This window comes from Zonotrichia albicollis, chromosome 6 (genome assembly GCF_047830755.1).
Source record: "Zonotrichia albicollis isolate bZonAlb1 chromosome 6, bZonAlb1.hap1, whole genome shotgun sequence".
In the NCBI taxonomy this organism is placed as follows: domain Eukaryota; kingdom Metazoa; phylum Chordata; class Aves; order Passeriformes; family Passerellidae; genus Zonotrichia; species Zonotrichia albicollis.
Window position 1 is genome coordinate 37,917,813 of NC_133824.1, and position 25,355 is coordinate 37,943,167.

The 25,355-nt window shown below is 50.1% G+C and overlaps 2 protein-coding genes across 3 annotated transcripts in view; one reads left to right on the forward strand and one right to left on the reverse strand.

The window, feature by feature from the left end:
* LOC102070849 (uncharacterized) overlaps positions 1-14,645 on the forward strand; it is an 82,539-nt gene extending 67,894 nt beyond the window's left edge. For both annotated transcript variants that reach the window (XM_074543252.1, XM_074543253.1), the window contains 3 exons: positions 1,077-1,176; positions 2,391-2,543; positions 2,734-14,645. In XM_074543252.1, the coding sequence (XP_074399353.1) occupies positions 1,077-1,176; positions 2,391-2,543; positions 2,734-4,073 (1,593 nt within the window). In that variant the 3' untranslated portion in view covers positions 4,074-14,645. The remainder of the gene's footprint in view (positions 1-1,076; positions 1,177-2,390; positions 2,544-2,733) is intronic.
* Positions 14,502-25,355, reverse strand: part of HRAS (HRas proto-oncogene, GTPase) — a 39,454-nt gene continuing 28,600 nt past the window's right edge. Inside the window, exons 2-6 of the mRNA XM_005491614.4 lie at positions 24,781-24,934; positions 20,026-20,204; positions 17,644-17,803; positions 16,808-16,932; positions 14,502-14,800 (exon numbers count right to left, since the gene is read on the reverse strand). Of these exons, the coding sequence (XP_005491671.1) occupies positions 16,813-16,932; positions 17,644-17,803; positions 20,026-20,204; positions 24,781-24,891 (570 nt within the window). The 5' untranslated portion in view covers positions 24,892-24,934 and the 3' untranslated portion in view covers positions 14,502-14,800; positions 16,808-16,812. The remainder of the gene's footprint in view (positions 14,801-16,807; positions 16,933-17,643; positions 17,804-20,025; positions 20,205-24,780; positions 24,935-25,355) is intronic.

Sequence of the window (25,355 nt, forward strand, 5' to 3'; positions counted from 1 at the left end):
CCTCACTTTGGCTCTGGAGACAACATAGAAAGAAGAAGAGATGAGGGCACAAACCTTGACAAATAGCAGTGCAGCAGCTGCAGGCAAAGGAGTGGACTGGGACTGGAAAGGTAGAAGTGAGAGAAAATTACCCTGTTTTGTCCAGAGCTAATTTGCTAGTCCTGAGCCAAGACTACTTCATTTTTAGGATCAGCATTGTGCTTACTGGACTTGAATGCAATGTCCAGACTTGCTAATATTTAGGACATCTGTGTGCTCCAGTCTCAATTTTCTGCTGCCCTGTCTTCTATAAAACAGTGGGTGGCTCCTTCCCCTTGAGAGGGAACTTGCTGCTTTTGCCACAGAAAGCTGTATAAAATGCAAAATCCCTTTAACTGCAGTAGCATGTGGTAAAAGCTGCAATGGTCAGTTGTGCCAAACTCTGGAGAGTCTGTGCAGTATTCTAAATTAGAACCTAAACTTTTCAGTAGGGTTAATATTAATTTCTGTGTTGGTGAGGTACCTCAGATCTTTGGTGGGAGGTATGGGCTGCTCCATCACTTTGGACATCAGTTCAATCCTGTTTGTCAGATTGGGTCTAGGTGCAAATTAAAACCTTTTGCAGAGGTATTTTTAGCAGGCAGAAATAAGCCTGTATATAAGAAAAACCTCTTCTTTGGACACCAGGTGAATGATTTTTTTAATGCTTAGTGATGCATCATTTGGTTTTCAGACCTATCCCATAAATAGCGCTTTTGGGAAATCTGGATGGATACAGGAGTTGTTTTTTGTGCTCACAAGGCTGAAAGATGATGGTACTCTCTCTAGGGTAGGGGTTATCCACATGCTAGCATGCTTATGAGGGAAGTTTCTTTTTTTTCTGCATTCATGAATGGGTTTTAAGTATTTTCCCAGCCAGCCAAGTTCATTAGCTTTAAGGCAAAGCCATAGATGATAAAAGACATTTTTGTGTTTTAGATGAATTCGTGACTTGCAAAGCCTAGCCCTGTTGTGTGATTTGGTGCAAGGTGATGCAGTGATGGCAGCAGCCTCTGTTTCATCATGCCATTTGTGACTTGTCTGTGTGTTTGGAACAGACCCCATTCACGCTGACCTTGCGGCTGTGGGATATCTACATCCTGGAAGGGGAGCGGGTGCTGACCGCCATGGCTTACACCATCCTCAAACTGCACAAAAGTAAGGTCCCACCTGATTGCATCCCCTGTGGCTCTGGTGGCACTGTGCTGGGCCACCCTTGTGCTGCTGACCTGGAAAGCCTTGCTGGCCACTTCCAGCCTCTTGGTGCCTTGCACTGGCCACAAAAGGCACAGTCCAGGGGAGGAAAGGAGATGCCACAAGGATTGACTTGCTGTGCTCAGCACACAGAAACCACACCTGAAATGCTCCCTGCTGCCTCTTCCTATGTACTGTGCCCCACAAATTGCTTTTAGGGGCAATACAGACAGCAGCCCATCTGTCTGCAGAACTTTATGTGGTGACTCAACTGAAAAGTCTGTAGAGGGACAAGTAACTCCACTAATACACTTCTAAAATGATCAAAACCTGGTTGTCTTGCATAACACTAAGGCAGTGATGTTTCTACCTCGAGATCTTTGTAACTTTGAACCCCTTCACTCCCATAAATTGATAGTCTTGTTGTGTCACTCTTTTGGCCTTCATCTGGGGCAGGAGCGTGTGATGAGGACCTTTGGGCAGCAGAATTTATGGGACTGCATGTGTTGGCTTCTGCAAACAGCCACCCTGTTCTTCCCTCATTTAAATGAAGAACAGGCTATCCATAAATAAACCTTGAAGTATCCTATATGTCTGCAGAAAATGAGAAACTGGCAGGCAGGCAGATGTTTCAGTTTGGTTGTAAAATCTCACCTCCCTGAGGAATGTGTAGTGTGGGTTGACATCTCTTCCTACAACCTGTATTTTTGCCTGTATCCCATCCCTGTCTGCAACCTTTGGAAGGGCCAGCGCCTCTTCCTGCTTCCCTGCCTGCTGGTGCAGGTTGGCATCCTCAGCTGGTGGTGGCAGCTGCCGCCAGGGGCTGTTCAGCCTGATGCTTAGGGCCTGTCTCATGGAGCTTTTCCTCCTCCTAGAGGCATTGGTGAGAACTTCCAGAAATGGTCTGAACCCTGCATCCTCATCAGCACAGCTCCCAGCCCTGCCATTGTCCTGCCACTGGAAAACTACTGCTCGGGTGGCATGGATATATACATGTATTGATGACCCTGAGCAACAGTGGGAAGGTGGGAGAGAGGCAGAAGCGTTCAGGCTGTCCCACTGTGGAATGGGAACAGCAACAGAATTCCAGATAAAACCAAAGCGTGGTGTAACCCACACTTGTGCTACCCTGAAATTTGTCTGTGCCACTGCCATTACTCCTTTCTCCCATCCCCCAGAGCGCTTGCTGAAGATGACACTGGAAGATTTACGTGAATTTCTGCAGGAGAAGATTGCTGCTTCCCTGCAGTACGAGGACGATGCTGTCATCGAGCAGCTGCAGGTGTCAATGACTGAACTGCGAAAGATGAAGTTTGACCTGCCCCCACCAGGTGGGTAGAGGGGAAGGTGGGCAGCCCAGCAGGGACCAGAGCATCCTGCTGGTGTGGCTGGGAGCCAGGGCAGCCCAGAGGGGCTGGTACCTGTTGTGTGGAAACATCTGTCTTCCTTACATTCAGGGCATGCAAACATAAACTGATGCATAGTTTGGGTTTTATTTTGTTTTCTCTGCTTCCAATGCAGCAAAGCCTGAGGAGTTTCCAAGGAAACCCCTGGGCCTGGAGCTCTCCCTCAACCCAGTAGCCATAAAGGAAAACACAGCAGCCAATGGCCAGAATGGCCAGGTGGGTGAGCGCACTCCAGACAGGGAGCCCCAAACCGACAGAGTTCCTGGCACACCAGGAGGAATGACAGTGGTGGAAGCGAGGATTCTCACCTTCCAGGGTAGTGAAGCAGCTGAAGCAACAAACGCGCCTGTTTCGGGTGGGCGGCCACCGGATGAGGAGGGTCAGGTGGAGCCCATCATGGACGGGCAGCCATCATCTCTTCTGAAGGCAAGCGAGACACAGGCCCAGCAACACCTCCTGCCCACGGTCCTGCCTCCAGAGCAGCCCCTTCTTGCTCCTGGCTGTGCCGTGGTGGACCATGGAGTCTCCCTCCATGCCCCAGCTGAGCACAGCTCCTTAGACTCCTTTCTCCAAAACAGGCCGGCTCCTCCCGACTCCGGCACCGCTGAGCCTTCTGCTACGGACCAGGCAGCGTGGCAGCCAAATCCCTCTGCCCTGCCAGCAGGAGAACAGGACCAGGCAGCATGGCAGCCAAATCCTGCTGCCCTGCCAGCAGGAGAACAGGCATCTTCCCTGAGCAGAGACTCAGTGCTCGAAGCAGCCCCCCATCCTCTGCCAGCCGGCTGCCAGCAACTGTCCCAAACATCACAGAGCCATGGCTCCCCCGAGAGCGAGCGCGGGGAGGAGGCGGCGGATGACAGGCACTGCAGGGCGGTGCTGCCGGACAAAATGGGCCTGAAGCGCTCGGCATCCAAAGCTGCATCCACAGGGGAGCTCCTCAGCCTGCAGCACAATGGGCTGGGCAGTCCCGCCCGCACCACGCGCTGGCCCGAGGCCGTGCTGCCCGCGCACAGGCAGGCAGGGGGCAGTGTGCCCCTCTTGTCCAGCAGAGAGCCAGAGGCAGCAGGGCTGGCCGAGGGCTGCCCCACCCAGCGGGCACCGTCCCCTGTGGTGGAAGGGAACAGCCCCTATGTCGTTATCAAAACCACCACTCCCCTGCACCTGGCCCATGCGACAGAGCAGGACTTCTTGAACAGAAAGCAGGTGGCATTGCCTTTGTCAGAGACTGGACATCCTCTGCCTACCACCTCCATGCCACCACCTCTTATGCTGGACCCAGAGGAGGCAGAGGTTCAGAAAAGCCTCCAGAAACCATTAAATGCACTGAAAGCCCCACGACCCCCACTGAGCCCCAAACCAAAATTACCACCACAGGTTGCCAAATCCCGCTCAGAGAACAGTTTCCTTTCAGGCTCTCCTTCCCTGGCAAAGCTGCCCAAATCGGTGACATTTTAGTGGGGATGGGAAGGGGAAGTTAAGGGAGAAGTGGGTTCTGGAGAAGCACCCTTGCCCCATTTACAGGATCCCCTTCTGTCAGCAGGGCTGTCAGGGTGACAGCACAGCACCATCGCACGTCATGCTGTGCTTTGGTACGAGTGCCCAGTGAGGAGATGAAGCGGTGGCCACCAGCACTAGGAGACACCAGCAGATTGGATTTGCATGTTTCCTATGGACAAAATGGAAAATGCTTTCAGTTTTTGCTCCTCAAAGCTCCCCATGTCTCATCACGTGGGGGAAGGGGCAGGGCTGGTGAGTTCGTTGCGTGTTTTCTCCTGCTCCTGTCTGTGGGAACCCGCGACCAAGCAAGCAGGCACAAGGTGTCGGAATCCGAAACGCTTTCTTTACAATGCCCCATTGGCGCAGCCACAGCATTGCTTTCAAAGGCCTTTGTAGCAATAGATCTTTATTTCATTTCCCAGACCTGCAGTTGTAGGCAGCAGAATTTCCAGGCAGTGCCATGGCATCCTGGCAGGACACAGGCAGCCTGCTGCCCCCTCTATGCAATTCCACAAAGCAGTGCCCAGCTGTATCTGGCTCCTGCTGCCATGGTGGATGGTGTTTAGGAGGACAGATTTAACAGCTGCTGAGTCCCTTGGACATCTCCTTGGTGTCAGCCCGGTGGGGGGGCTGCCAGCAGAGTGGTCCTTTCCCAGGTTCTTAGGGCAACAAGGACAGTGATGAAGGTGGAGCCTGGTCTCTTGGGCCGAGTGCCCTTTCTGTTGGCCTTTCCTTCCCAGGGCCAGCATAGCGAGCAGGCTCGCTGCCTTTCTGTTCCTCAGACAGGAGAAGGGGCTGCTGGCTCAGGAAACCCGCCTGCACTACCCAGCTGCTGGACGCGTGATGGCATCTAATCACAGTGCCGCAGATAAGTCCACTTTTGCTTTGAGTAAGTTAAGTGTCAGAGTGGAAAGGGCATAGGAATTGGGGAAGGGGGAGCACATTGCCCAGAACCTAATCTTAGTCCTTCTGGTTGAGCCCACAGAGAATTAACAACAGGAAGGAAAGTTGGACATGATGGGTGCCCACATGCCCACTTGCCCTTCATGCATTAAGTCCTAAAGGACTGTCCATCTCCTCCCCATCCCAAGGTGCAGCTGCTGCACAGCCCAGGCCATTGGCCGGAGATGTGCAAGGATCTGGGGAGACACCTCATAGAAAGAGCTGGTCCAAAATTCTGATTCCAGTATCTACTTCACCCTTAGAAGGGACTTCATCAGGAAGGCAGATCAGTGAAAAAGCAGGAAGCAATCCAGATATGCTGGATTTGACATTGCTGTCCAGAAGGGGTAGCTGCAAGTGCAACCTTAGGTGGGACTGCAAGTGGGATTCCCATTCCTTCAACAGAGATCCTGGGCAAAAGCTCCTGTAAGTTCTAATGAGACTTTGAAAACTAATTTTTTTTTTTATATCTCAAAGGCTGCTTCAATTGCATAACCTGATCTAAAGCCTACCTGAAAGCCCAGCAGAAAACTTCCACTAAATTACTTTGTGGGTTCCAGGAGCTGGACTTGATGATGCTGGTGGATGCCTTCCAGCTCAGCATATTCTATGGTTCTATGATTTATCAGGGTTTATTTTGCCTTGTGTACGTGCGGTGGTTTATGTTTGACAGGGAGTGTCAAAGGGAGCACTGGATTTTTGTTTGGATGTACCCAGCCAGACCACAGCACCCTCAGCTTTCATTGGAACCCCAGCTCTGTCCCAGACCCCATCTTCTTCCACTGAGCCTCCAACCTTGCCCATCCTCTCCCTCTGTAGAGCAGGGAAAACCCTATTAGCTACCTCGCAGGGGTGTTGTGAGGAGTCAAGCATTGCTGTTTGAGGAAAAGTGCTCTTTGAATGTTCAGTATTTGTGTTTTGAGACACCACAGGTCCTTTCTAGGACAATGGTGCTTGAATTGTTTTTAATTTAGAGTATGTTTTTCCGTAACTGTGCATAGTTAAATGTTATTTGTGTGTTAAAATACCTGAGCAGTATTTCAGGACAGATATCCATTGCCTTTTGCTAGCAGCCCACTGGCCACAGCAGCTTACTGGGAAGCAACGAGAAGCATCTGAGAGCTGTTGGTCACATCTTGGCTTCTGTAGCTTGGGGCTCTGTCCTCTCCTTGAAGCCCACACAGGACTCCTAATGCATCTGAGCATCACACACGCAAGAGCTGAGACCTCTTTCCCCTTGTTTTAACCCATTTTCCCTCATTTCAGGTACACAGCCTTTGCACATCATGTTTCTTGTGCACCCAGACTCCTCACACAGTGTGTCTGGGATGTTTTGCAGTATTAACATTTTAAAAAGGTGGTTTGCTCTAATTTTGGAGAGCTGTCAAATGTACAGTACTCATTGCATGGCATTTGGTGCATGATGTTCAACGTGAATTTTGATGGGGAAAGTGGTGGGAGTTGTCTTTCTCTCCAAGCCCTAATGGGAATGAGCAGCAAGGTCCTCAGTCATCTTCAGGCCTGGGGGAACCACCAGTAACACGCATTGCTGTCCTTGGTGTGATGCTCTCACTGGAACACACCAATGCATGATCCCCAAGGAGATGCTCACTCCTGTCTGTCTCCTCTTGCTGCAACAAAGCTGCAGCCATGGTGGGTCTGCAGCAGCATGGCCCAGCCTCAGCTCTTTTGCAGGAATAGGAAGGGAAGGAGCAGGATGAGGGTGGCAGCTCAGCAGCACAAATTACCTAACCAAGCCACTTTCAGCCCTGCCCAGCCCCCTGCAAGAGTCTCGACCCCTCAGCAGAAACCACTCTTACTGTGAGCAAACATGGGAAAGGAGCTCCCCACATCCTTGTCCTTGCAGCCCTGACACAATGGTGGCCTTGCTGCCTTCCATGCAGAGGTAAGGACCCAACGTTGTGTGTTTGGGTTTTTTAGGTTTAGTTTGTTTTTCCTTGTGTTATTTGTTTGTGATAGAGCACTTTGAGTGGCTGCAGCACTGGCAGAGAGCAGGAGCCACAGGACCCAGCTCCAGCAGGGGCCAGAGGTTGAGGTTAGGGTTTCTTGGCCATGCACTTTGAGAGCCTGGCTACTGTCTGCTTTCCTTTTTATTTGTTCTTCTTGTTTACAGCGTGGAACGCTTCTTTCATGACTCTTTCTAATGTATTATAATTATTACTTTTAAGAAAAAAAAAAAAGTTTTTATGTCTGTTTTTTTTGTTTGTTCAGTTTGTTTTTTTTAAAGGAAGGGTTTTTTTGGAAAAAAAAAAGTCAATCATTCCTTTTTATGCTGATCCAAACTGTCCAGAGTGTTTGATGCTGTGTTTTACATGGTTGTAGTAATAATGGTTAAAGAAGTTTAGCACAAATTCAGACTCCACAAGGTTTCTTACAGGAAGAGAAGCTGCACCAAGACTGGTTGTCTTCTCCTGATGACTTTTAGCTTGGTTCACTGTGTATGCTTCAGCTGCAACAGGTCCATCCTGCTCCATCTCTGCTTTCCTCCCTGATTTTCTATTGTCATTAAATCCAGGCATCCCCAATAGCAGTGGAAAGCAAAATGTTCTTTTCTACTTACCACCATCCTCTCCCAGCTGAGCAAAGGGCAGCATCCCTTCTCACACACAGCTGCTGATCGGCAGCACTGCTGAAGCTTGTGTTTTGGCCAAGATTTTGTGTTTGGAGTTTGTTTTCCTGCCTGTAGGCAGTGTAGGGAGGCTGGATGGGAGGGGGAGCGGGTGGACACAGCTCCTGGCACAGCAGGTGGGTGGGTGGGTGCGACTCACACTCGTGAGTCAGGGCTGAGCTGAGTCACATTTACAGCAGCCACTGGGAGTGTGAGGTGGTGCTGCTGACAGCTGAGGATGCATTTTAAAAAGCTGTGCGTGAGCAGTACCTCTGACACACCCCAGATTTCATAGCCAGGGCTTCCTGGGCTTAGATGACGATGGTACTGCTGCCTTTGAGGTGTTAAATGTGAGCAGTGAGCAGTGTTGTGGCTCCCCTGAGAGAAAGCTGCCTCTTAGTGTTAAGCAGCATGTTTATGGTAAACACAGCTCTGTCTCTGCCAGAGTAGTGCAGAGGGCACAAAGAGTGACAGCAGATGGAGGGGTCAGAAGTAGCTAAATGGCACCCTAGGATTTAAGAACAGTGCCTGAAACTGGCATCCCCATGTGTCTGTCACCCACTGAGTGCTGTAGGCTGGGTTTCCTGCTTCTGTTACTGCCCTGCCACACATGAGAGGTCGAACAGGAACAAAAATTGTTCTCCGATGCCCTTAAATTAGCTCATTTATATTAATTAGGTTAAAACCTGGTCTGAAACACCACAGAAAAAGAAAGCCCCAGCACTACTGAACACCAGTGTTTACTGTCACAGAAGCAGCATGAGGATGCAGCTCTTGGCACATCTCCTGTGCAATTTCACTGGATGCCAGCACAGGGATTGCAGCACTGTGACCAAGGGTGAGATCCCCAGGCTGGAGTGAAGCAAACCTCATCCCTCTTGTGTTCCAGGTGCTCACAAACAGCCTCATTGCACAAGCTGCTTTGTGTCACCTCCTGGCCACCAGCTCCCTGAACCCTCAGGCGGTGCCAGGTGGGACCAGGTTTGAATTTCTGCCACAGTTATTTACGTGACAGGCAGTGCAGGGTTTAGAAATGGCATTTATCCAACTGCTAAAACAGCACCCCTGTCAAGGAGAGAGCAGAAATGTCCAGAAGGGCAGCTTCCTCAAGGGAAGGTGAGTTGTGCTAGGTTTGAGGGTTGTGTTCCTCCATTAAACAGCCTTGGTTCACGTGGTTGTTGAAAAAAAAAATGGAGGAAGATATTGCTTATTGGTATCCTTGATCCCCAGGCTCCCTGCATTTGCCCAGTTGTGGCCTTGTGGCTGTGGTACTCTCACCCTGTCCCTGCAGGGACCAAGGACAGGCATGGCTCCACCCCCTCCTCTTACAGCATCCCTCCAGCTAGTGCAGGAGCCACAGAGGTACCCAGCCTTGAATTGGTGCTTGATGGGGCTCTCAGGTATGGTTTTGGGGTGCCAAGCACCCACTGCAGAGAGTCCTTCCCCTCCTGTCCCCCTGAGGGCTTGACTGCTGCTGGCAGGGGACAAAGCTTAGGACAATCCCAAAGCCCAAGGTTACAGATACCCACTTGATGGACAGCATTGGGACCAGCAGCAAAAGAGTGTCATAGATGGTGTTGAGGCTGCTGCTTGAATCCTAGTGGTCTTATCAGCCAGGGACAGGTCCTCCCACTGCCTCTTCCTCTGCACTTGGTATTTGCCAGTATTATCATCTCCCTTTTCCTGTGGAGCCACTGCTGTCCTCACAGCAGCTCTCCAGCTCCCAGGGCTGGTTCCCAAGGCAGAATTGCAAACTCCCCAAGCTGTGCTCAGCTTTATTACCCTGGCAGCCCCCTGTGGCTCCTGTCCTTCCTGGCTCAGGAACAGCCAACCCAGTAGGCCCAGGAGCTGGGACAAGCAGGAGAGCAGGTCTGTCCTCGCTGCTTGCTGCCTCTCAGCCAAGCCCTGGCTGTGCTTATCACCATCCCTGCCCACCTCCCACAACACAGAAAGCTCCTCAACTGCTGCATGCCTCCACAAGGCTTCAGCCACTTGGCACTGAATAATTGATGCTAAGTGGAGCCTGGAGCAAAGAAGTTGAGGGAGGGAGCAAGGCTTTGTGCTGCCTTAGGAGGCTCTAATCCCCCCTATAGCAGGAGGAGAGAGATGGGTGTGCTGTGTCTGGCAGCTTTGTGCCCCAGCCAGTTTGGCAGAGGCAGCTGGAGTTTGGCTGGGCCTGGGAGCATTCCTCTTCTTGGCCTTGCTGTGCTGCTCACCTGCTGCTCACGTGCTGCTGTGTCCTCCTGCCATGGTGGTGCTGCTGTGCTGTCATTTGTCACCTGCTGCTGTGGCACCTGTGGGAGCTGCACGCTGCTGTCATGCTCCTCATGCTCCTTGTGTGCTGCAGAGGAGCCATGGCAGTAGTGGATGGGACTTGGGGAGCAGAGCAAGGGCAGACCCAGCAGCCCTTGCTAGGGCTGGTACCATAGCTCTCCTAAGCGACACACCCTGTACTTAACCCATAGCAAGAGCAAAGCAGCTGCACATAGGGCCAAGCCCATCTGCCTCTTCCCCTTCGCACCAGTTGCTGGGGGCCAGGATGGTGGCTGTCACACCATCCTCTGAGCAATGTCATCCCCTTCCTACAGCACATCCCCAAGTATAAAGCAGTGTATGGAGAAAATAACAGCCTGGCAGTTTAAAGAGGCAGGTCTGACCGCTTTCCAAACCATCTCCCAAATCCTACTGCCTCAGAGGCTGAGGAGGCCCACAGGGCACACACCAGCATCCTCTTCACCTAGAAGGATGTGGACACCAGGAGACAACCAACCCACAGCTGAAACATCTCACCAGGAGATGCAGCAGGTGCACCCATCCCACAGGCATCCTTACTCACTAGCAGCAGTTACAAAAGAGCCCAAGATGGGGATGCAAAGGCTTAGAAGGCACACACAAAGACATGAGTCCAAGGGATTGGAGTCACTAAAGCCTGGCTATTCTTCCACATAGTAAAACAGGCTCCTCCTAAGACACAGAGAAAAGTAAACTAAGAAACTTCCAATTTTGTCCAAAATTGCTATGAGGTCCCTTAGAGGTACCTGTGGCTACATGGGATGCAATATCACAAGACCCCCTTCCAGCCATCCCATTAAGAACCTGGGCCACTCTGGTGCCCTGGAGGCCATTCAGCCTGGCCTCACATCAGAGATCTGCTCCTGGAACATCTAAGCCTACAGACTTGCGGAAGCTGTTTCCTGAGTAGCTTTGCTTACCTTTATGGTGAAGGCAAGAAGTGATACACAAGTACTGCTTAGGCTGGAAAGGTTTGCAGCAGTGGCTGTAGTCCAGAAGGGAAACCTAGTCTGCTCCTCTACCCAACCACACAGAGGCCAGCATTTTGCCAGAGCTGCTCTGTAATACTCAGCCTTTCATTCAGCTGCCCCCACCACCACTCTCATCTCAGGTCTCACTCCAGCACTGAGTCATTGCTACCAGCTCCTGCACAACGCAGGTCTTTGCCAAAGCCCTTGGCAAGCACCATGCACTCACCTGCTTTGGAGTCACCCTCTGTGCTGGCTTAGGAGAATGCTCCTGTGGAAGCCCTCACAGACCAAAAGGCATGAGATCGGTTCCAGCACTTGCTCAGCATCTTTAAGGACTTGTAAGCAATTGTGGTAGTTGACTCAGCTGTGATGTCTCTGGAGCCCCAACCCCTCTGTAAGAGGTGTGAGGCACTTGAATGATATGAGAGAAGAACATGTATTATACGCCTGTCCTGAGACATCTGGACCTGACCAGATTAGAACAGACCTCGTCAGCTATTCTGTAATTTAAGTGTGGGTTCAAAGGTGGCACTCCTCCATCATGGGATATGCAGTCTCAACATAATCAGTAGGAGGCTGACTGAAGCCTTCTCAGAGCTGGTTTTCACACTGGCTGGAGATCCACAGCACAAGTTTAGTTCAGCTTTGCCATGACCAGCTGAAGAGATCACAACAGCCAGAGATGAGCAGATGTACTCAAACAGAGCAAAAAGCTCACCTCTGTGGACTCTTCCAGCTTCAGCTGTACAACAGAAATAATCAAAACACATTCTGCTTGCCTGAGCTAATGCCTCTGAAGCAGAACTGAGGTACACAACAGACTCCTTATCATCAGGGAAACAACTGCAGTGTCTGAAAACTTCATCTTCCAGTCCAAGTACTTCTAAAACAAAAGTGCCTTGAATAACTATGGGGAAAATCAACTCCAAACCCCTCTGTTTCTTCTCCAAACCTACATTCACTCCAGTGAAACTGTAATCCTGGTATTACTTTCAGGCTCAAGAAGTTCAGCGAGCACATCAGAACACACTGTGAGCTCATGTACCGACCTCCTGCCTGTCAGGGGCCAGCAAGATGATGTCCTGTTCCCAGATCATCAGCACCAAAGCAGCAAAAAAGCCACGTCAAGAGTAACAACTCCACCTGAGAGAAGTGATACAATCTGGTTTTTGCCAACAGAAAGATCAGACCAGATCACAGCTGATGTATCTTGATGTGTCATGATTTTCCTCCTGGAACAAAGATGCAGTATGACAATACACAATTAATATGTGGTTTTTGGAGATCTGTGATGTCAAGCTTTTAGCACCTCCTTTTGCTCCTAACCTACCTCCAGCTTTTAGCAGGGACTTGAACAATGACCTGAGTCTGGATTTCTTGTGACCCAATTACAGCAAAAAACTAACCAGCTCCTGTGATGGTCTGTTACTGACCAGGATTGTCTGACAAGCTTGAAAATCTTACCCTGAGTGCAAAACCTCTCTGAAAGGGAGATGCTCTTACTTCAGCTTCCTGCTCCTCACCAAACTCTTCTAAGTAGTTTGTATTCTGGCCAGTGCTGTTCTAGCACATCCTCACCAAGATGTGCCCATTTCTTGGGAATGCACCTATTGCCTGCCCTGTGAAGAGACCCTGGCCCTGGCACTCCCTGGAGCTCCTCAGCTTCCTTGACTGCAGCTCCCAGTACTTGACTGTGGCATTTGTCTCCCAGCCAGAAATGAGAGGAGACTCTCAGTGGTTAGAGCTGCCCAGTCCTTGAGGGAGCACCAGAGTGTTACTTCTCCTCTGAAGGCCTCCAGATAGATCTATCCTATCCTTCACTGGGGAAGAAAGGGCAAAGTCCTACTGCAGATGAAGAGCACCAGGTTCTAGTGCAGTAACACTACCAAGCAAGGGTCCCCGTGTCATCTTCTAGAAGGACAAAGTACTGCTGTCCTGTGGCCAGTTGTGCACAAGATGCCAACTTTAGGAACAACCCCCATTCTTCCAGTCTTCACACTTGAAACAACTCAGAGTGGGAGGTCTTCTGGGTTTTCTGGGAGTCTCTGTTCAGTCCTACCATGTAACACTAGTTTCAGCATCTTCAGCAATCCTCCAGCACAGGGACAGACTGCTGTAAACAGCACACCCAGCTAAAGGCAGGGCACTCTCCCCTCAGGCAACTTCTCCCACTCCAGGAGCTGGTATCAGCCCTTCTGCAGGAACAGGGTGCCAGGCAGCTGCAGCCAAGGTGGGGCTGTGCCCTACAGCAGTTCAGAGCAGGCATTTACAGAAAGCAAGCCATTAGCACAAGTCCTCTCTTGTCCAGGCCAAAAGCAAAGACAGTACCCCCAGGAGCATGGGAGTAGAATTGTGTTGCTTTAATTCTGCTGCTGCCTGGCCTGACAGAGGATGGGGAGTGGGATGGGAGGTTGCTTGCAAGGATTCTGGGAAGCCCTGGGTGGGCTGTGGCTTTGTGCTGGGGGTGACCAGGGTTTTTTTACTGGTTTTGCCATGTGACTTACACACCACCCTCACTGCTCCCAACCCACACCAACCTTGGCTGCCAAACCCAGCACCTCTTCAGGCCTGGGCTAGCCCATGCAGAACAGCTCCCTGCTGCACTCAGCTGGATCGCCTTCCTCCTTTGATGCTTCTAATTCTGGATGCCAGGTAAATAAGCCTGTGCAATAGCTTGGAAGAGGGAAAACTATCCACTGCACTGAATGCAGCCTTGTCTCAGGGCTGCAAGTAAAAGGCACGTAGGTCAGACCTCAGGCAAAAACCCCAAAGGAGCAGAGCTGGGCGAAGGCAGGGTTCCCAACAGATTAGCCCTAATCCAAAACACTCTTACCCACTTGAAACCCAGGAACTGGAAGCTTGAATCCTTTAGTCTTAGTTGCTGAGCAGCCAGACAGCTTCTGCAGTGCAGGAGAGCCCTTCTCAACATGCTCACCAGTCAGAAGCCGTGCACCGGGCAGACGAGGATTTGCTTACCTGTACATCCTGGAGCAGCCCCAGGTGTATGTGCTATACAGGTGTTAGCATAACTAGGGCTGGAAGGGACCAAAAAGTCCCAATTCTACTTCTAGAGCACAACACATGAGGGAGGTCTTGTGCCACAAAAAGCTGACAGGAAAGGAATCAGGGAAGCAACAGACTGGTACCAGCTGAGGTGAAAGCAGCTCTTGAATCTCCTTGCTGATGCTTCTTCCCTTCCAGGCACTGTATCTGAGGCCATAAATCCCACAAGGCCTAGGCTGAAAGCAAAGCACTCAAGGGGTGCCAAGGACAGGCTTGGACTGGTTGCACTCTTCCACCCTCCCAAAACTTGGGGCCAGCAGAGTTCCAGGTGGGCTGGGGAGGACATGACAAAGACTTGCTGGAGACAGAGACAAACTGTCTTGCAGTGAGAGCTTCTCTCCCACCCTGATCACCTCCATGATCTACAGCATGACCTTGGTCTGTGGAGAGAAAATGTCAGCACCCTTTCCTCCCCACCATCCCACCAGCGATCCCTCCAGAGCACCAGCAGCAGCAGCCTCTGGAAGGAGGACACAGTCATCAAGGTGATTTGTTGAGACGATCAAATAATAATTTACTGTGATTCAATCTGTGGCTTTGTACAGTTGCCGGGGTGGGAGGAGGCCAAAGGATGAGGGGATGGGGATAAAAAAAAAAAAAGTTGTTTGCCACAGGCTTGGGTGAAGTGCGAGATAGTCCTTGGAGGGCCTCATGCTCCCCCTGTCCTCTTCGTCCTGCTCCTCTCCCCCCCAGTACTCCTCCTCTGAATCCGTTTGCTGCTTCCTTTGCTTCACCTCTTTCCTTGCACACTGCACAGTGGGAACCTCGCCAAGACACGGTCCAGACAGCTGAAACAGAAGAGGACACTCATGAGCACTCATTCCCCATCAGAACAAGCAGGGCTGTTCCCAGTACTCTCCCCTCACATTTGGGGATGACCCTGCTCGTGCCCACAGAGCAAAAAGGCTACACAGGTCTTAGAGGTCTGGGTCTGTCTTAGCAAAGCATCTGTACACGTGCTGAAGGGAACAAGTCTTGGAGTCGATGGAGTGATGGGTGAGCTTTGGGCACCTCACCAGAGCTTCTGCCTCTTTCTGAACCTCCTTGTGGGAAGGGGCACTGTTTGGCAAGATCTTTCCACCTCCTCCAGCGATGATGGGAACCACAAAATGAGTCCAGGGCAAATGCAGCCAAATTTTGTTGGCCACAACACCCACCCTTCTTCTCCCCAAATCCCAGCATGTCTTTGCCTCACTTCTCCTTTTGTGCCTTGATGTTCCTCCCTCTCTGCTCTTGGGCACTGCAGCTAGATTAAGCTGGGATGTCTGGTTTCCAGTTTCTGTCTGAGCAGAAAAAGACACAGGCAACTTGCAGGCCATGTTCTCTTAACTGAGAGGAGTGTTTCCAAGTGACCCTTTCCCAGCCCTTCTTGCCCAAGCTGGTGCTACTACTGGGCTGTGCCAAGGATTGGGCTCCTGGCGGTCGCTGTAAGGAGCAGCAGTGCCTGCCAAGCCCATGCTGTCAGCTGTGAGCCAGAGCAGGAAACAAGCCTTGAGCTCATATCCCCATCCGGAGGAAACGCTCCTGAACATCTGGAGGACACAAACATCTGGAAAATCTCCCTTAGCAGTGATAAGTGTGCTGGGCACAGCATTCAGCTCGGCCCCCAGCCGACCTCACACGCCTCGGCTGGGAGGGAGGGGTGGGGCTCTGGGGTGGGTGTTTGCTCATAGAAAGCAAACGTTGCCAGCACTGTTTTGTTAGGTTTTTTTCCTTGGGAGTGGGGGGCAGGAGGAAGAGCTCTGCTGTGCTCATGGCTTCTAGCTCAAAAAGCATCACAGGAAACCTGCTGTTCATCTCCACCTTCAGGAGACCCTCTTAACGCCATCTCTAGATACAGTGCACTTCTCTTTAGGACTCCAGCAGTTATTTATAGGGGTAAAGGGCCAGTCCAGGTGCTTGAGAGAATCCCCAGAAGACATGAAGGGCAATGTTCATGCATGCATTTGTCCCAGATGTCCTTAGATATTGATCTCCTTGGTGGACTCATCCCTAGTTGCCCCTCTCTAACTTTCTGCCATGAAGGAGTTGGTTACACAGACAGATGTTCCCAGGCCTTTCACTTAAAGCCAGCCAGTACATGCAGGGACAATAATAGAAACTCTCCCTGACTGCTATCCAGCAATGTTTTAAATAAACTCATAATTAAAAAAAAAAAAAAAGAGGAAAGAAAACAGGCAAGTGAACATAAACAATCTGAAAAATACTGTTTCTGGCTCCAGCACACACAATTTATAAAAGCAAACAGCCCAGGGGATTTATCTAATGGGGAAAACTCTTCTGAAGAACACAGGACTTTTCACAGCGAGACAAGTCTGCTCTAAAGCTTTAGGATGAGACAATTTATGTGAGTGCATTAGGAGGCAATGCACCCAGCCAGCTCTTCATCTGAACCCTTCTAGAGTCAGTCTAGTGAGCATGCAGTGATCTGTACACCTTCAACACCAGCTTAACTCCTCTTTCAGAACAGCAGCATGGGAAAAAGCTTTCCTGGGGAAAGCACAACAAATTATTATTTTTTAAAATACTCAGTTGTATAGAATTTTGTTGCACAAAATGAGGGGGAGAAATAAACAACCCTTTCCTGCCACATACTTCCTCAGGGAAGTGGGAATTTTGACTTATTTACGTTTTCACAGAAAAACGCTCTATCAATCTGAAAGGTGTTTCATTAAACAATTCCTGCTGCTGAAACTGATCCTGTTGCACTTGTTTGGCTAGTGCATCTGCACCCACCTCCTGCCCCACTTCCAACATTTCCCCACTGCACCTCATGTGCTGCTTCCAGCACTTACCATAGTCACGATACCACACATTTACAGTTCATGCAGCCGGGGCCGCTCTCGTCCGGGGGATTCAGCTTGCGCAGCTTGTGCTGCCGGATCTCCCGCACCAAGGTGTAGAAGGCATCCTCAACGCCCTGGGGAAAAAGCAGGGCTTGAAGCAGCTGCCCACTCTGAGGAGGGACAGTGTAGAGAGAGGAGAGGGCTCTGCTCCGCAGCAAGGTGTCCCTAACACTGTCCAGGAATGAAGATAGCAGAGGTAAAGGTACAGAACCAAGCTGGGAAGACTAACAAGGACCTGAGTGTGGCCCTCAAACAGAGAGCAAAATTGAATGAGCAACTGTCAGGATAAGGATCTCTGAAGTCCCTGAGATTTATCAGCTCTCAGCAGTCTGAATGAGGTCTACCACCCAAGAGAAAAGCCATCACTAGGCCATTGAAGGTGTCTGTTCCATTTCCACCTCTGTGCTCTGGGAGCTCCCCATGGTCCTTTCAGCACTGGTATATTTTGCCAAAATAGACCATGGATGAGGTTAACCAAATGACCTGAGCTTAGCTGACTTGCAGTGACTATGGAGGTTATTCCAGAGCCTTGGAGAAAGCCCTGAGAAGGCATCTTCTCTTCACTGCTGCCACAGCACGATGATGCACTTCTCGTGATGGGAGGCTCAAGCCTGGACTGGGAGGGAACATCCTGAGGGAGGGAGCATTTAGCCTTGAGGAAGCAACTAAGCCCAGCCCTCACACCCATCTGTCTGCAAGGTGGTGCCTGCCCATTCCTGCCCCTCCAGGGCAGCAGTGGAGGAAAAAAGAGAAAAAGAGCCTTTTGTTTTAAAGTCTCCTCCTACCTGTCTAGTTTTGGCAGACGTTTCTATGTAGGGGATCCCGTAGCTCCGGGCCAGGTCCTGCGCTTGCCGGGTCTCCACTGTCCGCGCAGGGAGGTCACATTTATTCCCCACCAGCACCATGGGGACATCATCTGAGTCTTTCACCCTCTTGATCTGCTCCCTGCAGGAGGAGGAGGTGTGAAGAAGTGAAGGAGCAGATCCAGAACACTCCCTGCCAGTTTCTTTGTTAGGATTTGACAGCTACCCCTCGCTCCTGTTGAATGCCTTGTGTTGAGCTTTCAGGAAAATGTAAATAACTATGGCACACAAGTGAGTAAATTGCAAAACAGGGCACCTCTGGAAATGAAAACTAAACATACTTCTGCTTGCAGCTATTTACAAAACAACTTGAATTATGACAGTCTATATTAAGACATGAGCTTAAGATAGTTTAAGTTAAATAAAAATTAATTCTCAAGCAGTTACCTGTGCTATTTCCAACATTTTATATCAAGTAATCCCCCCAAAATGGGGGAAAAAATAAAAAATCACCTGCAACCAGAATTTGCTGAGCTGATAAAGCAGCTTTTGGCAGCTGTAACCTTTTGTGCAGATGCACAGGCAGTATTTGCTCCCTTTCAGTTTAGTTCAGGTCACTCAAAGTTGAGAAACCAACTGGGAACTAAAAAAGCTGTAATGCTCACTTCTTCATTCCAACATTGGATCTAAAACTAGGTGGGCGAGGATGAGATCTATCACTCCTAAAAATCTTGAAGGCCATTATGACCACAAAAAATCCATTCAATTCCCTTCTGATAGATAATAACTTCCTTTGCTTAATAAATCATTTAACTTCAGATGCAAAACAGCTTTTTTTATTTTCGCTCATGGGTCCAGAACATTTAATATGGTTTTAATTTAACAAATAAAAGATTTAAAATGCCAATTTCTGTATTTTAATTGAATGCAAATCTCCATCCAAAGGCAGCTGGACATTCATGCGCAGAAGAATCAATCATCTTTTTCTAATGTAGTAGAACATAGAAATGAAGTCTGACTATGTGCATGATATGCCATAAAGCCATTTAAATGTTCTGTGTAACATCCTGATCAGCAAATGCAAGTACTAAATTTAGTGCACAGGCTACACTTAGCTGAAAAGAGATACCTCCAAATGGTTACTAACCAGGGAGAGTGAGCATTTCTCTGGGGAATATTCTTTTAAAAGTACAAACACAAAGAGCACAGGCTAAAGGACATGAAAGCTAGTGATTTACATCATGATGGCTTGAAATCAAGCCATCCTGCAAGCAATTCACAGGCACCAGCCCCAGCACAAGGATGAATGCTGCTCAATCCCTCAGGTGCTTTAGGAAAATCCCTTCCTTTGTCCTTTGGTTCAGCTGAAAGAAGCCAAATTACTTCACCTGTGCAGCTATAACACTGAACAGCCTTTTGGGTGAGACTGAAATATGTCAGCAGCTCCAAGCAGCACTTCTAACTACGGAGCAAGGAAGGGATGTGCCTGTCCTCGAAACAACAGGACTACTGGGACCCTGGTTTATGATGAGGGACAGGGATACACTGCCCTTGTGGGCAGTGACAGAGCAGGGACAGGCAGAGCCATCTCCTGCATCCTCTGCAAGTGCCTGCCATCGCAGCCAAGGCTCAGAAAAAGGCACGAGCAGAGTCCCTCCCTAAAGTAGCATCGGGGTAAACAGGGAAGATTCCTGCTGTGTTTACATCACCCCCTTGACTCTTCAGCTCTGCAGGGATGATATCAACAGAGAGGAGAATTGGGATGGTACTGGGACGGTGTGCCTGCTTTATCACCACTTCCCCATACATCTGCTTGGGCAAATCACCTCACTGGAGCCCTGACTCCCCTTCTGCTCCATCTTTGCCCTGCTTGAAACCAAGCTCCAGTGGGGCAGGAATCTCTCCCCACATGTGTGAAGCTGGAAGATCACAGCCTGGTTGTGCCAGTGGACAGCAGGGCAAGCAGCTCTCCCTGTCCTTTCCAGCCTCCCCTCCCAGCTCTGGGGCCAGCAGAAATCGCAAAGATCGATTGCACTAACAAAGCAATTCCACTAATTAGGGAAGGAAGGGAGGGGGGTCATACAGGATCAGCTCTCTCTTTAGTCACCATAAACACTTAAACATTACATTACCAGGTCCCCAAAGGCCACAAGCAATCCCTCTGGAAGGGTTTTATTGGAGTCACTGACATTAGCCGTCTGCGCTGTCTCTTCCCTGGGGAATGGCCACTTGAGCTAATTGTCTTTGCTGGCAGTCTGTGCTTCCACTATGGGGCCTGATCTAAAAGGGTGGGCAGGAGAGTGCAGCAGCAAGGCCTCTCCTTTGCACAGGGCAAGAGGGAAAGGCCCTTCCCAGGATACTGACCTATACTGGTGAATATCTTCAAAGGACTTGGTGTTGTTGATGGCGAAGACACACAGGAATCCTTCCCCCGTTCTCATGTACTGGTCTCTCATGGCACTGTACTCCTCCTGCCCTGCAGTGTCCAAGATGTCTAACAAACAGGTCTCTCCATCGATGACTACTTGCTTTCTGTAGGAATCCTGCAGGCCAGGAGAGGGAAAGGAAGGAAGGAGGATGCATTAAGGGAGGGCTTGGATCTGGCTAAACAAAGGGATGCAACGAGTGCATCCCTAGGAAGATGCCAGGTCATGCTCTGCCTGTGTTCAGCTTCCATTAGAGACAACTCAGTCTCTTTCAAAAATGGGAGGGAAAGGAAAAATAATTAAAAAAAAAAAAAAACAAAGGAAAAAGGGAGCAGCTAAGCAGGTTTCTCCTTGTCTGTCAGAACCACAGAGAAGACAGCTCCCAGCATGCTCTCCCCATTCCCAGCCTTGCCGCTGGCAGACCAGGTGCAGCTTTGTCTCTATTATACCACATAGCCCTCAACAAGTATTTCCTAAGATTGTTTAGTCTCAGCTCCAATGCCTTCTGCTGGATGAGGAAGGACACTCAGGAAAGGAGTTCTGGCCAGCCAGGACTTCCAGTCACTATCTGTGATCTGCAGGCCTGGAAGGTGGTTAAGATAATCTGGAAATCCAGTGCCTCCAATGCATCTCAAATCAGGCACCAGAGGCAATACTGCCATCAGTAAGACTTCAGACTGGGTTTGATGGTAAACCTCTTCTTTAAACATGAGAAAAAAATAAAATAAAATCACACCATGAACAGGGTGTTTCCCACAACCTGTCTGTGCCCAGAGGGCTCCATGAGAGGTAAGAAGTATACAGGCAGGTCCTTTGAAGTTGGGGGTTTTCCCTGCAGCAAAGGCAATCACAACTTGTCATAGATGTGAGAAGGTCTGGAAATCGCCCAGAGCACCCCTCCAGAGGTTTCATTTTCACAGCAGGCTCCTCAAAGCACAGCTCCTCCCCACTATGCTTCTTCCTGAGCTCAGTCTCATCAGCAGCGATGCTGTGGGGCAGCGCTGCACAGAGGACATCCCTTATCCCTCTCCAGCAGCCATCCCCTGTGGACAGTGCAGCATCCTCAGCTGTCAGCAAGAGAAGGAAGCCAAAATGAAAGGTATGAAAAAGGTACAAGTCAGCAGTACAACCACACAGTGCTTTGCAGCCACTCGCAGAGGCCACGGCTGCAGTTTAAATTAATTCAGATGTCGGCTGCTCTTCCAACGACCACAACAATGTTATCAGATGAGCTTTGCAGGTCTGCAGACAAACAGCTGACGCAGAAAAGGGCACCAACAGGACCGGCAGCAGCACAGAAAGGGAATAGGGCCAACATGGCCTCCATCCTTTGGTTCATTACAACAACGTCATTAGCTGGGGCTAATTAAAGTCTTTCCTCACCTTGCAGAGAGGGCTGTGAAATCAGAGATGAGATCTGCTCTGCCATGACCTTCTCAGCTGTGCCTTCCCAAAAAGTGGACTGCTGACCCATCCAGAATAAGCATGGAATGAAAGGCTGGCTTTCAGCCAACTGCTCTGAAGGCAACTGGCAGGTTGCCCTGCAGGAATGTGCTCCCATTTCTAATCAATAATGTATCTGGAGCCTCCTCTGTGCAAGGGGACCCGAGTGCCTTCTCTGCCCCACAAAGCATCCTCCCACCTCTGCACCTTGGCTTGGGACAGAGGACCAGCCTCTCAGCATGCTCGTTCACAGTGAACTGGCAAGTCCCTAGTTCCAGGATGCTTCACCAGCACCCAGGCATGCCGACACAGAAGAGATCCCACACCTCAGCTCAGATCATCAACAGGATACCCATAAGGCCAGCCAGCCGGCTTACAAGGCAGAGACATAAAACAATCTTGCAGAGGATGCTTTGCAAAGGAAGGGGACAAGCTCTTGCCATCAATTCTTTGTGTACAGCTTCATTAGATCTCCCCCTCCCCAGGAAGCTCAGGATGGCAGCTCAGCTGTCCCTGCCACACGACCAGGTGACATGGCTGCCACTAGCCCACAGCAGCACCCTGCAGCCTCAGCCCTTCTCTGCAGCCCTGCATGTCCCACCCCACCCTGAGCAGGGTGGAATGCAGCCAGACCCAGCTGTGAAGTGCCAGGCAGCAGAAACAACATCTGTTTGGGGTTCAGACTCAAGATCCCAGGCGGATGCCGGGAGCATCCCAGCTGTGCTGGAGGACCAGGCCAAGAGGCCCATTTGCTAAGCACTACAGTCAGGACATGACCAGAGGTTTGGGCAGCCCATTACTAGCTAGCTGCTAAGAGCTGAAAGATGAACCAAAGAATTGCTCAACAGAGTGAAACTCTCTATTCCATCCCTGCTTATTCACCATGGGACAATGCCAGTGGCATACCTTTCTTTGCTGCCTCAGCCCTCCTGTTCCCAAAACAAAGGTCCTAAGGCTCCTTGGCAGCCCAAGAGCTGGCCTGTGAGAGTGTGCTGTAGTGGGGTGGACAGCGTGGAGTTACAGAGTCAAACATTTGCACTGGTGAATCAGGAGGGTAGGAGGGGAGCAAACCCCCAGTCAGGGTCTCTACCCCAGACAGGGGACAAACCTGCACACCTCCTGCTCTGGGGAACATCACAGTGCACCCCAATCTGCTTGCATCCCCCTTAGCAGCACAGCCTGTGCTCAATCCATGTGGGCAGCGGGCAACGCCTTTGCTCCATGCACGTATCATCTTTCCCCCCCCTTTTTTTCCTGCTCTTTTCAGCACTGCTGTGCTGCTGGTTAGCTGGCTGAACAGTCATAGTCAGCTCCTGGGCATGATCCAAAGCAGCTTAGTCACAGGAAGGTGGTTTGTTGGTCACATTTGGATGGCTGGCAGGTAGCTCTCGGTCTCTTAAATCCCCATAAAATGAAGCATAATTAAAAGGAATCACCCTGAAATGAATCAGGAGTTGGCCGGGGTAGCAGGGAAAGCAGGGTACAACCAAGGGAGCAGCAAAGGCATCAGGGCTGGTGGTACCCGCAGGTGGAAAAGTACCAGGGGTGAGAGGGCTGAAGAGCAGCTTGTGGCATCTTTTGGAGGAGGAGAAGAACAGAACGGGGCTGGAGTGAACAGTGGAGGAGAGAACAGGCGTCTCCCAGAGCACTGCAGAAGTGCGTAGGGTGAAAAGGGTGTGCTGGGAAATGCCATGCAGGGTTTACATTCCCTGCTGCCTGTTTACATGGAGAAAATTCCCTGCAGGGTACACACAGGGATCAGGCAGCTGGAGACAAAAACCACAGGATGCCAAAACCCAGCACATCACTGGGTAGGAGTTGCCTCTGCTCACCTAAGGTCCAAGAGAGGATGCATCCTTGCAGATGTCTCCCCAGGGAGGGTGCTCTCCATGAACACTCTTTTAGCAAAAACAACCTGGAATGGGTTTCTGAGAAAAGTATGCAATACTACTGGGGACAGCCACATGAGGGGAGAGGAGCTGGGGACAAAGGCAATTGCATCCATAATCAAGGAGACTCAGGAGCCCTAAATTAAATTCTAGTCTCTGCCATGGATGTTTTAGGTGACCTTGGCCAAATGATGTAATAGCACGTGCTTTTTAAGTGCTTTCTCTCCTTCCCATCTGTAGGACTGTAAGATTATTTCTGCCTTTCTACCAAGCCTTGTCTTGCCTTGTTTATGTAAGCTGTAAGCTCTTCAGGGTGGGGGCTAAACATAAAACACCTACCAGAATAGATTTCTCATCCCAGCTGGGGCCTTTAGCCATTATGATAATAATAACTGCAGAAACCACAGCTGCATTTATACACATCTGGTAGAGAATCCTTTAGGACTGCAGACAGGGAGGCTGTTGTCCAAGAGAGAGAGAGAGCTGCAATTTGCCTTCCCAGGGTGGACTTTACTCCTCGTGCAGCGCAGTGGCTACTGCCTACGTCTCACCCAACAAAGGTGTAAGTCACGCAGAGGCTAATTAGCACATCACTAACTATGGTGAAAGCAAATGGAGAATGGGATATATCTTTGAAAAATAAAGAAAATAATAATATCACAATGGATATTGAACACTGAATCCCCCCCTGCCCCCATATAGCCTGTGAGGACCATAGGGTCCCTGCCTGCATCTTCAGGCAGGGTGCTGAGCTAAACAGGTCAGTGCTGCCATCCACACCGACTGAGACACACACATCAGCCTTTAACTCCTTGTGAAGAAGCAGAGGCAGCACTCTGGGAGCCACAGCAGTTCAGCTGCTCAGCACGCCTTGCTCAAACTGCAAGACATACATAATACAACCAAGCTCTGATAAAACCCATTTCATCAATAAAGCTCAAAACATCCTGCAGAAAAAGTCAATACCTTTACTCTGATTTCACGGGAGGAGGAATGGAAGCACAGGCACAAAATGGCTCTTCAATTCTAAACCTTTAATCCCTCCCTACATTGTCATCTCATCAGAAAGGAAGACTTTTGTGCTGCCTCGCAGCCCCTGCCCTGCTCTGCCTGTCTCTGCTGCCTCCCATGTCACCTCTCTTCAGCAGACACCACTACCCTTCTGCAGGAGATGTTAAGTCAGTCTCTGCGACCTCTGAACACACACATAGTGACTCAGAATAGCTCTGCAAAGCAGAGGAACATCCCTGCTCAAGTTCAGACTTGAGACCAAACTGAGCATGCTCCGGGTTGAAGACAAGGTGGAGAAAAGCAAGTGGAAAACATGCAGACAGACAGACCCCATGCCCAGAGCCACTTACCTCTATCGTGGGGTCATATTCATCAACAAAATGGTTCTGAATGAGCTGTATCGTCAAAGCACTCTTCCCAACACCACCTGCTCCCACCACCACCAGCTTGTATTCGGTCATCTTCCAGCTGACCCCAGTTCAGCACTTCCAGGAGCACCACCACCTGCAAGGACAAACATGGTCACTGTGCTAAGAGAGGTTACTTTAAAATGGGCAAAATAATACATCAAACCAAATGCAAAAACTCTGTTCATCCTGTGGTCTGTTGCAATCCTTCAGCCTGACCATCTGGATGCAAACTTCACAGGTTCCTTGAGTAAACTTCAAGAGGTAGGAGAGCATTACTGATGAGAAAACAAGAGGTACAGGCTGTGTACATCAACCCCTAAAGTAACCAGTTTAAGAAGTCTGGTTTTACCTTATCTCAAACTGATGAAATCTTTAGATAGATTTGAAACCCTTGGCCAACAAGGTTGGAATGTCAATTCCCACAAGAGCGGGGGAAAAGGTCCAGCCCTGCCCAAACATGCTGTTACCTCCATGTCTTCACCCTCATTGCTGTGTCAAACCTCAAACCACACAGT